This window comes from Xyrauchen texanus, chromosome 15 (genome assembly GCF_025860055.1).
Source record: "Xyrauchen texanus isolate HMW12.3.18 chromosome 15, RBS_HiC_50CHRs, whole genome shotgun sequence".
Classification (NCBI taxonomy): domain Eukaryota; kingdom Metazoa; phylum Chordata; class Actinopteri; order Cypriniformes; family Catostomidae; genus Xyrauchen; species Xyrauchen texanus.
The window spans coordinates 7,972,068-7,992,750 of NC_068290.1; the positions used below are offsets into that span (position 1 = coordinate 7,972,068).

The 20,683-nt window shown below is 40.5% G+C and overlaps 1 protein-coding gene across 3 annotated transcripts in view; it reads right to left on the bottom strand.

Moving 5' to 3' along the window:
* LOC127655784 (disintegrin and metalloproteinase domain-containing protein 22-like) overlaps positions 1 to 20,683 on the bottom strand; it is an 81,960-nt gene that overhangs the window by 60,106 nt on the left and 1,171 nt on the right. For all 3 annotated transcript variants that reach the window (XM_052143752.1, XM_052143751.1, XM_052143753.1), the window contains exon 3: positions 17,740 to 17,813. In XM_052143752.1, the coding sequence (XP_051999712.1) occupies positions 17,740 to 17,813 (74 nt within the window). The remainder of the gene's footprint in view (positions 1 to 17,739; positions 17,814 to 20,683) is intronic.

The following is a 20,683-nucleotide window of genomic DNA, read 5'->3' on the forward strand; positions in this document are numbered from 1 at the left end:
ATAGAGCGCGGCAGCAACGAACCAACTGATCAGCTTACAGCGTAACAACATTGAATTCTCGGCCGAACAGCTGATCATGATAGCTGTACAGGGCGCCTTATTATTCATCTCCATAAATATATCTAGTAGTAAAGCAAGGGCTAGAAATCAATTAATCTTTTGCTGATACTTCCTTGTCATCATGGAGAGCGCGGTTCATGGTTGCATAGCAACGACAGACGCCACGGGAGAGCACGCGCTTGTGGAAAGGAGACAGCGCCGCGCCCGCGCTTTCCACTTGTATTTACACATCTAGAGCGATGTTGTTGATTGTTTGAGCATGTGACTGCGCGTTTCTCCTTGTTTTCTTGTGTTATGCGCAGCATATTTCCCGCGCGCACAAACACGGCCACAGACAATGAATTGTCCTTTCAGCAGTTTGCAGAGACTGTGTTAAGTGAACATAGTCATGTTTTCACTGAAATGGAGAAACTCATTCAGACAGCCATGGTCATACCAGTTGCGAGTGTGTCGTGTGAACGTGGATTCAGCACACAAAACAGGATCAAAACCAAATTCAGAAATTCACTGAATAATACGAGTCTCACAAATCTAATGATCATTTCAGAGCTTGGACCTTCCCTTGAGCAGTTTGACTTCAACAGAGCCATCATCAAATGGAAAGAGATGAAGAGGAGGAGACAGATGAGAAACTTAGAATAAGTCCCATGAAAAAAGTAACAAGAAATGGAAAAAAGTGACTGACATTGAACTGAAATACATTAAAAAGACTCTGAAACTGATAGACATAAATACATACAGTTTAAACTGAGTTCTTAATATCAATTTGAAGGAGAGCATGGCATATTTTGTATGAAGTTTAAAAAAAAAGCAAAGAATTGAACTGAACTGAAACACATGAACGACACTGAAATAGAGCGACATTAATATATAGCCCTAGGCCTAGTTTAAACTGAGGTCTTAATGTCAATTTGAAGAAGAGCATGGTGTATTTTGTATAAAGTTTTTTTGTTGTTGTTGTTATTAACCGTTTTGAGAACTGGAAATGCACAATTCATGCATACAAATCTGTATATATTAATAAATGAAGATGATGAAATTAGCAATGCATCAAAAGTTACCACCCCCATAATCTTTAGATCCCCCCCATGTGACCCATGTAAGGGGGGAATTCCCCCCCAGTTTAAAAAACGAAATTCAGGCCCTGTGGTGTATAAAACAATATACAAACTGCTGTATAAAATACATTGTATAGGCAAAATACTCTGAGTAGGCTACTACCCTCTGTTTTTCATCTGTTTGTGTGTACACATATGTGTTTTGGTGTGCAGTGTTTTTGGCTGGCTGAAAACAATTACACATAAATTATATTAGTAAGTCGCTTTGGACTACAAGTCAGAGGACCATTTGGAATGATGACAAAAAAAAAAAAAGAAAAATGGTACTTAGTACTGTTTTACCCAATATTTGTGTGTACTATGTATTTTTATGCTTATAAAATGATTGCATGACAAGCTTAGCAACATGCAAATGTATAAAGTACTGAAAATGTGGAATACACAAATTATAATGACAGACAGACACAAATATGCAGCTTTTTTGAGATCATGACATGCGTAAGTCTAGTTCACCTGAGGACACGACGCCACCCGGCAAAGCAGACCTCAATCTCTGATCTAATTGACCCTTGCCTTGTTTCTGAGAAATTGTTTCTGACCAGGGTCCTGGGTAGCTCAGCAAGTAAAGACACTGACTACTACACCTGGAGTCTCAAGTTAGAATCCAGCCAGGTCTCTTAAGCAACCAATTGGGCCGGTTGCAAGGTTGAGTAGAGTCACGTTGTGTTAAACTCCTGGTGGCCGCAATTATGTGGTTCTCGCTCTCGGTGGGGCACGTTATGAGTTGTGCATGGATAGGCGTGAGCCTCCACATGAGCTACATTTCCGCGGTAACGCACTTAACAAGCCACATGATAAGATGTGCTGAATGACGGTCTCAGATGCAGAGAAACCTGAGAGTCATCCTCCGCCACCCGGATTGAGGCGAGTCACTACGCCACCGCGAGGACTTGGAGCACATTGGGAAGTGGGCATGCAAAATTGGGAAGTAAAGGGGAGAAAAACAATCCTGTCTTAGCAACTGTTGTCATCCTCCATTCCTCTGATACACATTTGCTATTTTCCAATAAGAGCCTACAGGATTAATGTATGTTTATGTTAAAGCAGAATCGAATCGAAATATTTTAAAAATAAAATTAAAAACAAATACCTTGTTGCTGGCTCACATTTAATAGTGACACGAGGTACCCAGAGAGGATGCAGGCAGTGTTTTTTCTTTGTTTTTGTTTAATCTTTAAATAAATCTTGAGAAAAGCAACCTATGGATTAAACTGTTTCAATCCTCAGTCCCAAATGAACATGTATAACATCAGCAACGACACCTACATTTGCTCCAAGGTAAATTAAAGCTAATATGTTAAGTTTTATTAATTTATGTATTGATTCAGTAATTCAGGTGAGAGTAATTTAAGAGTTCAAAGCATTGTTGTGAGTGTGTTATGAGATGTTATTAGCAGTTCTGTTCACTTAAGATAATGTTATCAGCTGTGTAATCGACATCAAATGATTCTTTTCTCTTTTCAAGTGAATGTGATAATCATTTGCCTGAAATTCTGATTCATAGTCTCCACAGTTTTCAATCAAATTACTGTGTAATTTAACCATTTATTTGACAAAAACCATTAGATAAACATGCTTAAAAATGTCAATCTTCATTTCAGCCCACATAAGAATATTGTCGATTCCGTTTATGAGAATATTTACCATGCCTCTGCCATTAATTCCTATGGGAATTTCTGCAAAACTTGTAAGAGCGAGCAATGGTAGCCGAGAGGGCGGAGTTATCAAAGGGTCAATTAGCACACACACACACACACACACACACACACACACACACACACACACACACACACACACACACACACACACACACACACGCATGCACGCAGGCACGCACGCACACAAGTACACATACCAATTTTTTTATTTCATTGTGGAGACTCTTCAAAGACTTCCAAGCATTTTATGGATTTTATACAGATCTAATGATAATCCTACCCCTAAACCTAACCCTCCTAACCCTTAATTTCTTGTTTTTGTATAATTTTTCTTATTAATCTTTAAATCTTCTGTATCCTGTTAGTGTTTTATTTGCATATGTACAGCACTTTGGTATACACTAGTTGTGTGTATGTGCTATATATATAAATTGACCTTGACATTTTTGCATTTTCAAAAAAACATAGTTTTGTATGTTTAATAAGCCATTTCCCTCATGGGGACTGCTGGCTGGTCCCCACAAGGTATGTCCTATCCTTGTTAAAAACACTGTGTGTGTGTGTGTGTGTGTGTGTGTGTGTGCTTTTGTGAATATGTGTGTGTGTGTTCGGAAAAGCTGAAGTCAGTATTGTAAAGTGTGTGCAGAGCATTTCAGATCTTTTGTGCTTTTGCTGTCCAGGAGATTTTAAACCTGCAGCTCTGCTCGTGTTCCCAAAGAGACAAAAATGCAGCCTCAGCAAACAAAAGACCTTAGAGCATTACTATCTTAACCACATATAAAGACATACACACACATGCACACAACTTACAAATAATCACTACACTTAAATTAAATGTGATCACAATAATGGCCAAAATAATCTTCTAAATGTAACCAATAAAACGTGCACATGTGCACACGTGTACACATGAACACCCACAGACAGGACAAAAGCTTTGCAATTGTATGTTTCAAAGAGAGACCCCTTCCCCCAAAAACACTTCTTCTGAGGGGAGCAGGTGCAGCCATTCTCATTGTGAATGTGTGGATTCACCACCCCCTCCCACTGAGGGCTTGTTAATATCAAATATACTCATTATTTACACCAACCTGCCTGCACAATCAAATCCCCCCAATAATAAGAGATACTATATCTGCAGAAAAACTCACAAAGGGCAATCACAATGAATTTCCGTGATTTTCTAGTCATTTGTAATTACTGAACATGGATTTTAAAAAAATCCTTTTATAAAGATTGCACTCACAACAAGAGAAATTTCTAGACAATTCAATATTTTGGAGATAAGTATAACTAGAACAATTCATGCTCACTGAAGAAATTTCCAGGTTTTCTATTACTAAGAAAATTCTAACACACACCAAAGTGTGTAGTCAAAACTCCTGTTGGCACATGGAGTTGGTTTAATTACCGTTTAATACTAGCCCTATAAACATCTAGACCTGGTCTTATGACAAGTCATAATAATAGTATGAAATGGCGAAATCGTACGAGTTGGTTCATACAAAAGAATGTAACTTTTAATCCCATATAAAAAGAAACAAACCAACAAACAATGTTATTTAGTTTTTTTATAGTTTACCCCAAACCTAACCATGTTTTTAATAGGACAATCACTGTTGTACCACTGAAGAAAGAAAAATATTAGGGTTTTGATCGAGCATTTTTATGATTTTTCGTAAGTTTAAACCCTAACACAAACTTAAAACCTAAACCTAACCATAAAGTCTAACACTTTACCCAAAGTCTAAATCTACTTGCTGCTTTAATAGAAAAATTACTTTTATTTACTATGGAAGAACGAATTCATTAAGGTTTAGAACGAGACGAGGGAAGTATATTACTGGTTACTGACATACATCAGTTTATATTGCACAAGTATAGGTGCAACCCGAATTTGTTCACAAACCTGTCCTTGCTTAATATAAAGTGTTGGATAGGAGGCTAGCAAAAATGTTATGCCTGTATTGTATTGATTTAAAATTCAGTTTCCTAAGAAAATGTGTACCTTTTTGTACTAGCTAAGTCGTACAATATCTTACGATTTTGCCATCTTGTACAGATTATTATCATGAGACCATGGGTCTGTTCCGAAACCTAGCAATTTAATTTATGCATTTGGCAGACACTTTTATACAAAGCGACTTATGGTGCAGACTAGAGACTACTTTAGGCAACTCTAAACTTACAGACTAGAGTTGCCACCTGAGGCAGCATTTTAAAGCATCATAAGCAAAAAGGTTCCTGATGCAGAGGCCGTTCCAAAAGGTAATTATGTTATTAGTTATGTCTAGTCATTATAACTAAAAACTATTAGCCGATACCAATATTATGCCACTTACCTTATTTTGTCATCAAATCACTGTTTTGCTGCTGTTAATTGATAATTGTACTTTAAAAATGGGCTTTTTTAAAAAAAGCTATTTTATTATTTTCAATAAATAATTTCCATTTAAAATGGATTGGATCTGTTAAACACATGACAGGCCAACATTTTAATAGAGCCACAATACAATAATTATTATATTTTTAACTATTTAAATGGGGAGAAAAAGGTTATTATGCACTTTGTTTTTGCAGTTCTAAACAGAAACATTTTACATATCATGACTGAAAACTACAAATTTCTATTATTAATTTTCGACATGCTCTACTTTTTTATTAATTACAGATTAGATTTTGGTAGATATATCTTTATATTACACACAGAAAAAATATTATAAACTTACTACAACACAATAAATTATGTAATTTATTATAAGTTGTGGAGATGGGGGCGTGGCCGAGCGTCATCTGTGGAGAGCATGGCCGGGAGAGGAATAGCGCTAAGGATTGACACCTGTGGGAAATTATCTCTAACAGCTGTTAGATGCTGTGATCATGTGAATGTTTTAGGCTACCCTTAGAATCTAATTCTCAATTTTGCCGGGAATATCAGTGCAAAACCGATCTTCCGTTGATGTAAAAGTTTCTTGCATTCCTTGAATCAATCACGTTTCTCTCTTGTCGAGTTTGCAAAGTCTGGGAACAAGAAAATGTTGTGGTTCTTCGAAGAAATCCTTCCTTCTCATAACACAAGATCTTTATCGGACGATCTCAGAAATTTGGCCAGAATTGATCGGGGCCTGTGTCCTGCAGATAACTGAACCGGAACCCTGTGAGCTCGCTGGAATTCCAGCTTATGGTCTGCTATGTCGAGCAGACTCGTAAAGAGCCCATCCAGGAATTCCACCATATCTTGTCCTTATGCTCCCTCTGGAACTCCAATGATACGGATGTGTAAAGCAGTCAATGGAAAGGAGGCGAGAACTGTCAATATAAATAATATTTTAATATAAAACTTAAACAAAGGACAAACACACACATGACGGACATGTCCGTAAACTATCTCTCTCTCCTGCACAATCCTCCGCAGGCGGCGTCTATCCCTCTCGGAGGCTTGATTAGCCTGATATGGGACCGGGTGTGTATAATCACAACCCGGCCCCACCCTCCGCCCTGCCACAGGACGTTATTCCGCCAGCTACGGTTTTCAATGTCCTCCAACTTCTCGCAGACATGCTCCAAATCCACCTGGATTAGTAGATAATTCCCTACGTCATAAAAAGTATTAAAACTAGCAAAATGCGCAGAGCTCAACATTCACAAGTCCGAACCTTGCATGGCATCACATGACTCCCATATTTAAAGACATTAATGTAAAGTACTTGTCAGCACTGGCTTTATTCCCACAACTTCATTATTAATATTAGACTGTGAGAAGCACCATGAGTGCATGAAGATCACAATTACGAATGTGTTACAACATGTTGAATTACAGCTAAATAAACCAGTTTTGTCTCATTAAATGATCAACTGATCTGTCTGCATTTTCCATAGAGAGAGATATAAAGTCTCTTATTGTCACGAACCCCGCTCCTCTGCCCCATCCCCGCTTCGTCGCACACACACTCACTCCTCAAGCTCGCACGCTCGTTCCGCCCCCTCGAGCTCGCACGCTCGTTCCGCCCCCCTTGAGCTCAGGCTCGTTTTGCTCCCTCGAGCTCTCACGCTCGTTTTGCTCCTTCGAGATCTCCTGCTCGTTAGCAGGTCTCTCTCCTCGGGCTCACATGCACGCTCCTATGGCCAGAACATTATGACCACCTGCACTCGTATCAATCACCCCTTTAATCATTTCACCTGCACTCGTCTCATCACCTTTAATTGTTTACACCTGCACCTTCCCCTATAAATACCACAGCACATCCGTTTCACGGGTGTTGGTTATTGTATTTAGTTTCCCGTGTCTTTGCCCCCCGCTAGTCTCGTCTAGTTTTGAACTCCTCTTGTCCTCCTCTTAGCTTGCCAGCTCCCCTTGTTCCCCTGTCTTTTGCTCCCACTAGTCCCGCCTACTCTGATCCTGTTTCCCGGCTTCGACCTCCCCACTCTCGTTGACCACTCTCTCCCGGATTTGCCCCTTTACTCGACTTTGTTTCCCCGGCTTTTGACCCTACGCTACCCTGACCATTCTCCCTCTGGATTTTCCGTGCTGTACTTTTGTTTGCCTGCAAATAAACGCAGTTTTGACATACATTGTGACTGTCTCTTCTTGTGCGGGTGACAAAATAACCAACCGTTACCGAAGACAGTCACAATGCCCCGCGCTGAGGATTCGCGCAGCTCACTAGAGCGGAGGTGCACGTCACATTCGGCGCGAGGAGCTACAGTTTGGAGGCAGGACCAAGCGCCATGCCCAGGGGCAGCAGGTATGTCCCTTGTCTGATTTATGTCACCCTGTTTCACCTGTGTCTGCCCCTGAGCCCGCTTATGCCTCCAGTGCATTTCTGAGCGCCGTAAGCCTTCAACCCCTGAGAGGTTTGATGGCTCTTCGGGCGCTTGCCAAGGGTTGTTTATGCAGGGCAGCGGTTGTAGAACTTTTAACCGTGCCCTTAACATTATGGACCCAGCGGCCCAACTCTTGGTTTTAGCGTCAGGGAGTCAACCCTTGGAGGCTTATGTGGTTGATTTTTGTGCCCTGGCCAACCAGGTGAATTTTGATGAGGTGGCTCTGAAAGACATTTTTCAATTTGGACTGAATGAGCCAGCCTCATCATTCATGCCTGGTGGTCGCTGCTCTCTCAACCTGGCTCAGTTTATTGACCTCGCCCTACTGTACGCTGGTTCCTCGTTTACTGTGGGGGAGGCAGACACTGAACCAGCGCTCCATACCACGGCCCCCGTCTTGAGGCCTACCACGGCCCCCGTCTTGAAGCCTACCACGGCCCCCGTCTTGAAGCCTGACACGGCCCCCGTCTTGAAGCCTGACACGGCCCCAGTCCCGAAGCCTGTCACGGCCCCAGTCCCGAAGCCTGTCACGGCCAGCGAGTCAACGCCCATGCCCGCCACGGCCAGCGAGTCAGCGCCCATGCCCGCCACGGCCAACGAGCCAGCGCCCATGCCCGCCACGGCCAACGAGCCAGCACCCATGCCCGCCACGGCCAACGAGCCAGCGCCCATGCCCGCCACGGCCGGCGAGCCAGCGCCCATGTCTGCCACGGTCAGCGAGCCAGCGCCTGTAGCCTCGACCGCCCCAGAGCCAGCGCCTGTAGCCTCTACCGTCCCCATGGCCACGTCCCCTGTTGGCCGAAGACGTAAGAGAAGGAAGAGGGCCCCTTCTCCCCAGTCTCGTCTTGTGCTCAAGACCGCAGAGGTTCCCTCAGAGACTTCCACAGCTCTGCCGACCTCTGCTCCGCCCTCAGAGTCTTCCACGGCTCTGCCGGGTTCTGCTCCGCCCTCAGAGTCTTCCACGGCTCTGCCGGGTTCTGCTCCGCCCTCAGAGTCTTCCACGGCTCTGCCGGGTTCTGCTCCTCCCTCAGAGTCTTCCACGGCTCTGCCGGGTTCTGCTTCGCCCCTCAGAGCCCTCGCGGCCTCCGCCTCACGAGCCTCCCAAGGCTCCTCCTCCCAAGCCTCCCAGGGCTCTTCCTCTCGAGCCTCCTAAGGCTCCTCCTCTCGAGCCTCCCAGAGCTCTACCTCCCAAGCCCCCCAGGGTTCTGCCTTTCAAGTCTCTCGAGCCTCCCAGAGCTCCGCCTCTCGAGCCTCTCAGGGCTCCTCCCCCCCTCGAGCCTCTCGAGACGTCCAGGGCCCCACCTCTAGAGCCTCTCGAGTCTTCCATGACCTTTTTCCCAGAGCCTCTCACGGCTCTACTCTCAGAGACTCCAGAGCTTCCTACGGCTCCGCCTCTCGAGCCTCCTATGGCTCCGCCTCCCGAGCCTCCTACGGCTCCGCCTACCGAGCCTCCTACGGCTCCCCCTCCAGAGCCTCCCACGGCTCCACCTCCCGAGCCCCTCACGGCTCTGCTCCCAAAGACTCCAGAGCTTTCTATGGCTCCGCCTCTCGGGCCTCCTACTGCTCTACCCCCCGAGACTACAGAGCCTGCCAGGTCGTCACCTCAGGGACCTCCCACGGTGCCACCTCCATTGGCTCCACCTCCTGAGCCTTCCAGGCCTTCCCCCTAAAGCCTCCTTCGGCTCCACCTCCAGAGCCTTTCAGGCCTTCGCCCCTAAAGCCTCCTTCGGCTCCACCTCCAGAGCCTTCCAGAACCCCACCTCCAGAGCCGCCTACAGTGCCGCCTCTGACGGCACCGCCTTTCCTGTCCTGTGGCCTCTTCCCTGGCCTCCGGACCCTATTCCTGTCCAGTGGTCACCTTCCAGACCCCCGGACCCAGTCCCTGTCCTCCAGTCGCCTTCCAGACCCCCTGACCCTGTCTCTGCCCTACGGCTGCCCCCTAGATCTCCCGACCACCCGCCTGTCCGCTATGTTCCCCCTGACCTTGCCTTGAAACTGCCCATTGACCCCATGGACTGTCTCAATTCCCTCTGTGCCCCTTGGACTGCCCTCAATTTTGTTTGTGTGTTTTGTGGGTTGTCTGTTCAGGGTTTTTTTTGTTTGTTGGGATCATCCAGCACCACTTCCTGCACCGAAGCGGCCGTCAGGAGCCGTCCGTTTTAGAGGGGGAATACTGTCACGAACCCCGCTCCTCTGCCCCATCCCCGCTGTCGCGCACACACACACTCACTCCTCAAGCTCGCACGCTCGTTCGCCCCTCGAGCTCGCGACGCTCGTTCCGCCCCTCTAACTCACGCTCGTTTTGCTCCCTCGAGCTCTCACGCTCGTTTTGCTCCTTCGAGATCTCCTGCTCGTTAGCAGGTCTCTCTCCTCGGGCTCACATGCACGCTCCTATGGCCAGAACATTATGACCACCTGCACTCGTATCAGTCACCCCTTTAATCGTTTCACCTGCACTTGTCTCATCACCTTTAATTGTTTACACCTGCACCTTCCCCTATAAATACCACAGCACATCCGTTTCACGGGTGTTGGTTATTGTATTTAGTTTCCCGTGTCTTTGCCCCCCACTAGTCTCGTCTAGTTTTGAACTCCTCTTGTCCTCCTCTTAGCTTGCAAGCTCCCCTTGTTCCCCTGTCTTTTGCTCCCACTAGTCCCGTCTACTCTGATCCTGTTTCCCGGCTTCGACCTCCCCACTCTCGTTGACCACTCTCTCCCGGATTTGCCTCTTTACTCGGAAAGAGTAAGTTAAGCTGTTTTAGAGCAAATACAAAAATAGCAAAAACTCATAAAAATCATCAAAAAGATAAAAAAAAAATAATAATAATTTGAGATACAGTTTCATGCTGTTAGCCGTGGTCACTAACAACCATCTATCTTTTCCATTGTTGCCTTTTTCTATCTACCTCATCTTTCAAGCTTTTTAAGAGAGTATTTTGATTTTGTTCATATGCCTTGAGGGTATTGAGGGAATCAATTCTGTTTTGCATATGGAATAGTTCATACTTAAAAAAAATAATAAAAAAAGGCAGAAATCAAAATTACAATTGTGTGTGCATGTTTTTGTGTTGGAATAATCTTGCAATTTTTCTGACACCAGCCCACACAGGTCTCTATAGAAGAACATAAAGCAGATGTGTATCCATACTGCTGTGATTGTAGGCTTTATTCACACTGCACCCATTTCTGATTTGTTTTTCAAATCCAATCTTTTGGACTGAGTCATATGGATGTGGTTTGAAAAAACAAAAATTGGATTTCATGTGATGTCTTTTTATTTATTTATTTTTTTGCTGTTCAGAAAACATTCAGCTAAACAGATTTAAACAGATTTATCTACTTAATGTATCATACATTGTATAATGAATATAAGGGTCAAACAAATCTTCTGTTTGGTCCATTTAAACTTTTTACATTTTAATTTGATGTTATGTTTATCTGCCAATAGAACAAGACTAGTGATAGACCGATATAACTGTCAGGCCGATTAATCCACCAAAATTTGGCCATAAAGCAATTATCAGCTGATTCCAATGTTCGCTTGGCCGATTAACAGAAGTGTTAACTTTCCCTTGTGTAAATTCCAAAATCAAAACCAATAGATTTGTCAATGGATAGTCAACACTCTCTGTTTTCAAGGTTTTTTCTTGGTTCATGCAAATTTTAGTAAATATTGCATTAAACAAGTGTTTGTTTCACTTTAGAAATTTAGTGTACATCTGATTTACTGTTGTTAAATTGTGTTATGTTTATCTGCATTTATATTAGTCATCGGCCATTCTGCTGTCTAGATATCAGTATTGGCATTGGCCATTGAAAAACTCATATCCGTCGACCAGTAAACAAGAAACTAGTATTAAAGAATAAACTTTATTAAAATTAAATTAATCTTGTTTTAAGGATATTTAAATTATTCTACAGGGAAAACAAGACTAAGGATTTCTAGTAGTGTATGATCATATTCACAGGCAGTGATTCATGTGGCTGAGGAACGTGCATTTATCAAAGATTTCAAAGGAGAGGTAAGGATGTAATTGTTTGTTATCTCTTCAGATTTACAGCTGTCTGTTCCCACCCCCTGCGTCAGCGGTATCGGACCAATTTTAATGCTTCCTTTCTGTCACATGGCTCCTCACATGACGACACAGCAGAAAACCTATTTGCTCCAACATCTTTAATCAAACACACTCATTCATTATTCAGAGAGTGTGAGAGGGTGCACGGGGAAGGCCAGTGTGTGTGTGTGTGTGTGTGTGTTGGAATATTGGGGAGTTTGAGTCAGTGCACATTAAAATATCATCAAAAAATACAAGCAAAAACAAACCTGTATCAAGCAAAAAACTAATGTACTAAGATACAGCTTAAAAGGAAACTCGCTTATAGTTATCCATGAAGTGTGGTGTTGTGCTTTATGATTATATAAACAATACACATGAATCTGCATTTGATAATTTAAATGAACAACAGTGTGAAAAACATAGATAATTGATTAAAATAAAACTTTCAGAGAGAGTAGGTTTCAGTTGAAGGCTTGTAAAAAGGCAAACACACACACAAACAAGTTAAAAACATCCGTAAAAGAGAGTGAGATAAAGAGATGTGAGAGAAAGAGAGTGGGAGACTGAATTGGTGTCCTCAGTGGATGCTGGGAAAGTAATCTGGCGCAGGTCAGTTAGGACGAAACCAACTGCCAGCTCTCCATGGAAACATACTTTGTGTTTCTCTATGCCACACACACACACACACACACACACACACACACACACACACACACACACACACACACACACACACACACACACACACACACACACACACAGCACCATCTCAGAGGCAATCAAAGACATCCAGTCAGAACCCATTAAAGCAGAACCACCCTAAACAAACCCAACCACATGCAGAGAGCACATACTGTAGACAGAGGAGCAGAATATTCTGTATCACAATGCCTCTCTTCCAAACCCTTTTGAGATGCCTACATAGACAGTTTTTAAGGTATCATAGGTGCACTCCTAATGTGAAGGGTGTTTTAAAAATGTAAGTGGTTAAATATCCTGCCATTTAACATATCTTAATTTAGCCAAATTCTAAGTTGCGATTCGCATATAGGCTAGTCTAAGTGAAAAAGACAATCCAATAACCCATTGCCGCAAGCTCAGTGAAAAAATTCCATCAAGATGGCAGACAAAGCGAGAAAAATGTGGATTATAAATATACTTAAACTTAGACTGCAACAGTGCCCGCCCACTTTTTCAGCTGCCATGGATCAGGATATATTTTTCCCCATTAATTTCTTCCATTGGGGTTTCATAAAATCCTTCGCAAAACATTTCTAAGCCATGAACTAAACCAACCAGAGATGAATCACACATGATAGTTCACCCAAAATGAAAATTCTCACTTCATTTATTTACCCTCTTACCATCTAAGATGTGTATGACAATTTTTTGGGCTGCAATCTTTTATCTCCGCTTTGTAGGTCCATACAATGCAAGTGAATGGTAATCAGGCCTTTGAGGCTCCAAAAAGTATTTAAAATTTGCATAAACATAATCAATAAGACTCCAGTGATTTAATCAATATCTTCTGAAGCAATCCAGTTTGTTTTAGGTGAGAACAGACCAAAATGTAACTCATTTTACACTGTACATCTTGACAGCAGTCTCCTTGGTCGATCGTGGTTTCAAGCTCTATTACACTTTCTATAGCGACATCTAGTGCTCTGCGCATGCGTCAAGCACTAGGAAGTGTAATCAAGCTTGAAATCATGATCGTCAAGGAGACTGAAATGGCACGATGTACAGTGAAAAAGAAGTTATATATTTTGGTCTGTTCTCACCCAAAATCTCATTTTTTATAAAGCCATGGGATTATGAATGATTTATAAGCTTGAATTCCACCGGGTCAAAATTGACTAGCGAATTCAAAAGGATGCTGATTCTGAACGCAATAGAAGGGTTAAAAATGAAGATGAACTAACAGTGACTATTAGCTGAAACAGAAGGATATAATATTAATTAACAACCTCTGAGCTCACAGTAGGTTGTAGTTATTGATAAAAAAAAAAATATTGCCCAATAGATACCAGAATTCTGGCATCGATACTAACTCAGTATCGATACTAACTTCATACTTAGGCAAAAAAAAAAAAAAAAGGAAAATTACTTGTCTAAAAGAACTGCATAAAGTCTTATAGATACAAATGATGCCTTTTCTGTTTCAATTTTTCTGGATTCCATGTTATATATATATATATATATATATATATATATAAAAATCAAATGACTATAAAACAAACTAAATGTACAAAATAAAATAAATGAACACAAAATATAACAAACACACATTTAACACATTAAACACATTTAAACGCGACACAGCACTCCTGCACGAGATGCTGAATAAACAAAAACAAAGGGAAACAAAGACGTTCGTCTAGCATACGTTTACATAGAAAAACAAATGAATGGTTGCAAAAGCGTTCGTTGTGAACAGCCCTTTACAGTTGGTTGAAGTCTTTGGCTGTTGTGTCTTGCTCTCTTAAAAGCATTTACATTTACATTTATGCATTTGGCAGACGCCAAAGCGACTTACAGAGCACTTATTACAGGGACAATCCCCCCGGAGCAACCTGGAGTTAAGTGCCTTGCTCAAGGACACAATGGTGGTGGCTGTGGGGATCGAACCAGCGACCTTCTGATTAACAGAACTGTGCTTTAGCCCACTACGCCACCACCACCACGCTTAGATTAAGATTCTTAGATTAAGCAATGAGTTGTTTAAATGCTTTGTCAGGAAAGATGTTCAATTTGGAAATGTGTGTCTCAAGATCCTTGCATTCGATTCCAGTCTGTTGAGTGCCGTCTGTTTGAACAGCCCCTGGCCTGGGCTCATATTCTGAGCCGCTTCACCACCGAGTTCAGCCGAATACCGCTGCTTCCTTTGAATATTGCTACTCTACATACAACTGTGCTGAATAAAAAAACAATGTGGTATTTCGCTGTTATTATGAAGCTTGAGGCTGTATTAGTAGGAATCAGTACAAGTGTAACACCATGTGAACAGCCTATTGAAGCGTTTTCCCCCCTCATTTTACTTTTGACTTAACATCTGAGAATATGGACAAACTAAAACGTTTTATTTATTTATTTTATGCACATTAGTTGAAAATTAAATGCTCTTTTTTAACAGCTAGGATATGAGTGTTCTATGAAATAATGTAACGGTGCTGAATGGTTTATGTATTTAATGCGCCCTCTTGTGGATTAAGGAAACAATGTAAATTTAAAAATCAGCTGACCTTAAAATTAGAATATTAGTTCATATATATTAATAATTATTAATTTATATTAATAAGTACAATACATTTTCATGGTTCAGTCAGTACTGTTTATTTTTGTAATAAAGATCAGCACTATTTTACTTTGAATGTTATTTCTTCATTCAGAATCAATTTTAAAAACTATTGGTTGATTAATCAGTTATCGGCAGGTACTGCCCAACTTAGTTATCAGTATCGGTAAAATCCACTATCAGATGATCTCTACAGCAGAGGAAATGAGATAATTCAGAATTTTAAGAAGAGCTGTTTCAGTGCTGTGGAAAGGACGGAAACCTGATTGAAAGGGGTCGTACAGATTATTGGATAGTAAATAGGATTGCAATTAAGTGACATCAACCTGTTCTAAAGGTTTTGCTACAAATGGGAGGTTGGAGATGGGCCTGTAGATGGCAATATAATACCGGTGTACCACACTACGCTATTGCCCTATGGAGAACATTTATGGGATTTTTACTTCTGGAACCAGACTGTTGCACTCTATTCATTAAATAACGAAAGGTATCAATAAAAGTAGTTCAGTCTAATTAAAATTGACACTTTTTATGCATTTTTATGAGTATCAAGTTGTGAGCTTAGCATAAGGCTAACAACAAACTAATAGTGAGGCAAGTCTAACATGCTCTTGAATGACATAAGAGTTGCTGCCTATGTAGTGTTCCAAATCACTCACATATGAGGATAAATTTAAGTTGACAGTTGTAAGGCAGCTTGGAACAGACCCAAAGTGTAAGTTTAAGCATATGCAAAATGTTAAAGCATAAGTACAGAGAACAACTGTGTTAGTTTTGGGTTTTGATTGCAGGGGATTAAAGAGAGAGAAATGTGTAGAATAATCAGTCAGTCTCCACACAAGCTGCACACATTACAAATAGGAAAGACAGCCCTGAAGGCCCAAATGTCTTAAAATATTAACAGCAGTTTTGCATAACATGCTAGTGGCTCCATGAACACAAACAGGACATTTTCTGAGGTAGCACTAGATTAGAATGCCAACAGCACAAGCCTCAATCCTTTCACCACACACACACACACACACACACACACACACACACACACACACATTCCATTCACATACAGCCTGACAAAGGCTTAGAGGGAGTTGCATGGTAAAAGCCAATATTTCTCTCCACCAAGTTGTTGTTGTAGGAAACACACACAGACCCAGATGAAATATTCATGATGCATTATTATAATCATATAAAATCTGCAGACTCTGACTTTGTCTGGGAGCAGGTAAAAGTACAGGGGCAGTCCTGGTTGTAACAGTAACAAATTAATTATGATTTAATGTATTGTGCTTTCATGATGAATAAGAAAAGAGTCAAGGTTATGACTGTGAGTAATGAATTAAGAGTGTTGGTGTAGAACCATGCACACATTCATAAACACTGAGCAAAATGTTTTATTATTATTTTTTAAATAAAACAATGTAGGGTACAATGGGATTAGAGGCACACATAAAGGAACTGTTTATATTTTCTGGTCACAAAATGTATCGAAAAAATGTATTTATTTTTATTATATATTGATGGAGCTACATCATTTGTGTGAAAATAAATAATAGCAGAAGGTATTTTGATTAAAATTCAGTTTTTAAAAAAAGGTGCTGGAGCTGAGCAGCAGCGATTTGTCTTTCCCTCATTAGTGATGTTCAGAATGTCAGCATTGTCAAAATGTTTCAGATATTACTTTTAAATAGCAAATTCTCATGTCAAATTAAAATGGGTCGCATGCGCAATGATACTCCGTTTGTCACGAGAGCTCGCATTTTAAGAAGTATCCAGTTGACACGCACACACTGATTCTGTCACTGGTCTGGAGCTCGAATTTCGAGGGAAACCCGGTGCACAGATAACAGTTTGCGCAATTTGGCTTCACAGACCCTGCGCACATCCTTCTCCCTCATGAAAAGTGTATTTAGCCCTCGTAAAGTTTAATGAATAAGGCTGCTTCGTCGCCTGACGGAAATGTGTATGAATGTGGCTGACATGAGAGTATTAAAATACCTTTTAAAATAAACATTTCTTTATAGAAATATACACACTGTGTCTATAACATTGGATCATTGGATATTGGATCGATGCATCAATCTAGATTGATGGATTGTTACACCCCTAGAACTGATATATTTAACTAAATTGAACAAAAAAGAAATCTGAATCCTTTTAAGTACAGATACAAGTTGAAAAACTTTGGCAAAAAAAAAAAAAGTTTCTTTTCTACTGAAGACTTAAACTGGAACTACTGTTAATTTTTATGCAATATTGTCCATTAGACTAGTTAATAATAAAGCTTAATAGACTATACATTTATATTGAAATAATGTGTAGTTAGAGGTTAGTTTCTTTACATATTAAAGAGTACCCCCATTTATTTTCACACAATGAGGTAAATATATTCTAATCTGATTATGCAAAAAAAAAACAAAAAAAACACTGGTATTGATTGTGATCGGTATCGGCTGATACTAATATTTCAGATATCGGAATCGGAAAAGAAAAAGTGATATTGGTGCATCTCTATCAACAGCAACATAAAACCTTAGTCAAATAGATCTGATGGCCATTATTCATACATTACACACTTCCCTAACATGAACACACACACTGTACATAACTAATGCCTCCTTGCAACAAAAGTTGTAACTGTATAATAACATTGTAATAACATGTTAAAACTAGAAAAGTGGCTTTAAACCCAAACAGCTGTGTGAAAGCATGGTAAAACCTGTACTCACTGGTTCAGTTCCACATCTAAAATGAAGGTCTGGCCAAAAGCCTGCATCTGGAAGCTAGCCTGGGCCGCATGGTTCTGTGAAAGAGGCAAAACAAGTCGAGATTGGGTAATTTTCATATCTCAGTAATGCCACATATGAGACAATAAAAACTGTAAAATTAGAACATGTTTGGTGTTTTGGGAGACAGCAGTAAATTTAGATGTGATAATTTGTTTATAATTAACCATGGGTACACTTTAGCATGTATGATTGGTGGCTGTGTGTGTGTGTGTATGCATGCATGCATGCGTGTGTGTGTGTGTGTGTGTGTGTGTGTGCGTGTGTGTTGGCTGATGGTTAATTCACTGCCTGCTTGGGGCCCATATGGCCAGGGCCTATAACACCCCCTTAGGGGAGAGGGAAGCTTTTGGCTTGCAGTGTATTGTGCTGATAGCTCTTGAGTGAATGTGTGTGTGTGTGTGAGGAAGGGGAGAGGGGGCAGAAATAAAAGCATATTGGAGAGTTGAGGGGGGTCTAAAACCCCCAAGGGAACACGCCTCTCCCTCCTCAACCAGCAAAACGTAGTTATCAATAAAAAAAGAGAGAAGGAGAATGAAGGGGTGGAAGAAACAAGGATGGGGAGATCCTCTAAACTTCACCCATGAATGACCTTCTGAATGAAGGTCCCCACACCCCCCACATCCATCTACTGCCCCACATATGAATGTGTATCTGTGTGTCTAAACACTTGTTTTTTAAATACACACACACACAAATCGAATAAAGAGACTCAGAGTGTTTAGAGGGGGTATGACTATGTAAGATGAGAGGCCTGATGCTCTTTGTCCATTGTGTCGTTGGTATCATTGATTGCTGTTTCTTCATGTTATCGTTCTAAAACTGCTCAACTAATTTTTTGATCTGCATTCTGTGTTAAATAAAGAAGATCTAAAATTAGCAAGCTAAGAGATGCTCTTTGTTTTGTTCCTGGCATCAGTGGATATTAAACAATTTGTGTTCTTTCAACAAAGCAATCAAAAGTTATAGTATTACAAATATAATTTATCCTAGTGTACAAAAACATCTCAAAGTGTCCAAAAGTCTCTCCAAACAAATAAAAAATTGTAATTGTACATAAGAACTAATTACACATGCAAATACAAGGACTTAAAGTTTGCATAGCATGCAGACATGATTTTAGTAATGAGATTTCACAGAATGAGTTTCATTCTGTGACATGTGTGTCATCATTAAGTGTGTGTCATGTACTTGGTGCCATCTTACAGGCATTAATTTACATTCCCTGGTGGCCATATGTAACAGTCACCAATCACATGTCTCTCAGCCCAAATATGGATGATTTTTGCACCGATCTGAACCTAGTCCTATTGTTTTAGCGTTTCATGATGCTACGTCATTTATGATGACATCATCTGATCCAGGAAAACTAACGAGTTTTCAGCCAGATTGCAAGATGCCACAGCCAGATTCTGTGCACATCTAATGATCTATGCATCCGATTACCTTTTGTGTTAGCTCATTTGAAAGATAACTGTCTTCTCTAAGTAATGGTATGATATTTTGTGCTCTGTTTATTTTTGTTATAAGAAAAATAAAAAGTGCCATATAAGCAACACCTGTTCACATGAAACATAAATGTCGAAGACATATGCTTAGCTATTACTTGCTATATTTCTTGTCTGTGAGTAAAACAAATGAGCTGTTTGCATTCTTCTCTTTGCGAGCTTTCCAACAACTTATGACACATGGCAATTTGATGAGTTTTATGATTTTACTGATAACAATAATATGTACAGTACACTATAGGTGGGCCCATTCAAGCCAGTTAAGAGGTTAAAGGGTTAAAGGCAGAAAATTAAATCTTATAATTTTATAAAAGCACTTATACAGTATAAATTCTTCTGTTAAAACTTGTGTATTATTCGAGCTGTATAGTTCTTTTAATAATTTTTACTGTCATTTTAGGGTTTACGGCGTTACGTCCTACTGGCAATGAACAAAAAATGTTAGAAAGTGATTTTATCACACAAAAATTATGTTTACGCATATATTGTTTACGTCATGTTTGCGAATTCCATTGCAAGTACCTCACTGTAGCCTTGATTTTTGTTTTTTTTTTTAAGAAAATGAAGGGTGATTTTTTTTTTAGGTAATCAACATTATGCCACAAATTCTGTCGATTGAACTTAACTTGTAATGAAACAAGAATATTCCTTAAATAAAGATGGCAAATTTAAATAAAAGAAAAAATATATATATATTTTATTAACTTGTGCCTTTAATCCAGTTTCTAATTTAGCAAAATAAATAACACAGCAAAGATTAAATCAATCCCAGTCATTGACTTAATGAATGAGCTTTTGCTAGAATTACATAGAGATCAGATGCAAACGTCAGACAAAGGGTTAAGCCCCACACATTCACACACACACCGCACACAGCCTGAAGCATGAAACGGCAATGTCGAGACTCGGGACACATATACAGACATGCAGAGATGCAGCCAAAGAGACAAGGCCATGAGCCATTGCGTGTCTGTGCCAATGAAAAAGATTTGGTTAAGCAACGTAACAAAGATGAGACATACATACTGTATAGGAACAAAGTACCAGTCAGGATGGATAGAAATGCTACTACATTTTACAGAACTATCACTCAAAAATAGCATATTTTCACAAAAATTCTAAATGTGTTGTGAAACTTTTTAAAATATTGCATTGCATAAAGTTAATTTATGACATAATATGATCTCAGCTCAATCAGGGACTCTTATTCACTATCTTTCCAGCCAGGGAAAGCAAGAACAAAAGAAACTGCACAAGGTGATTAGGTCCATAAACCTCTAACAGCATTACATGCTTCACCACAGAACCAAATAAAGCTACTTTTGCTAGTTCATTGTTTTGCTTTTATCATCTAGGCCCAGATTTTGAGTTCCGGGATC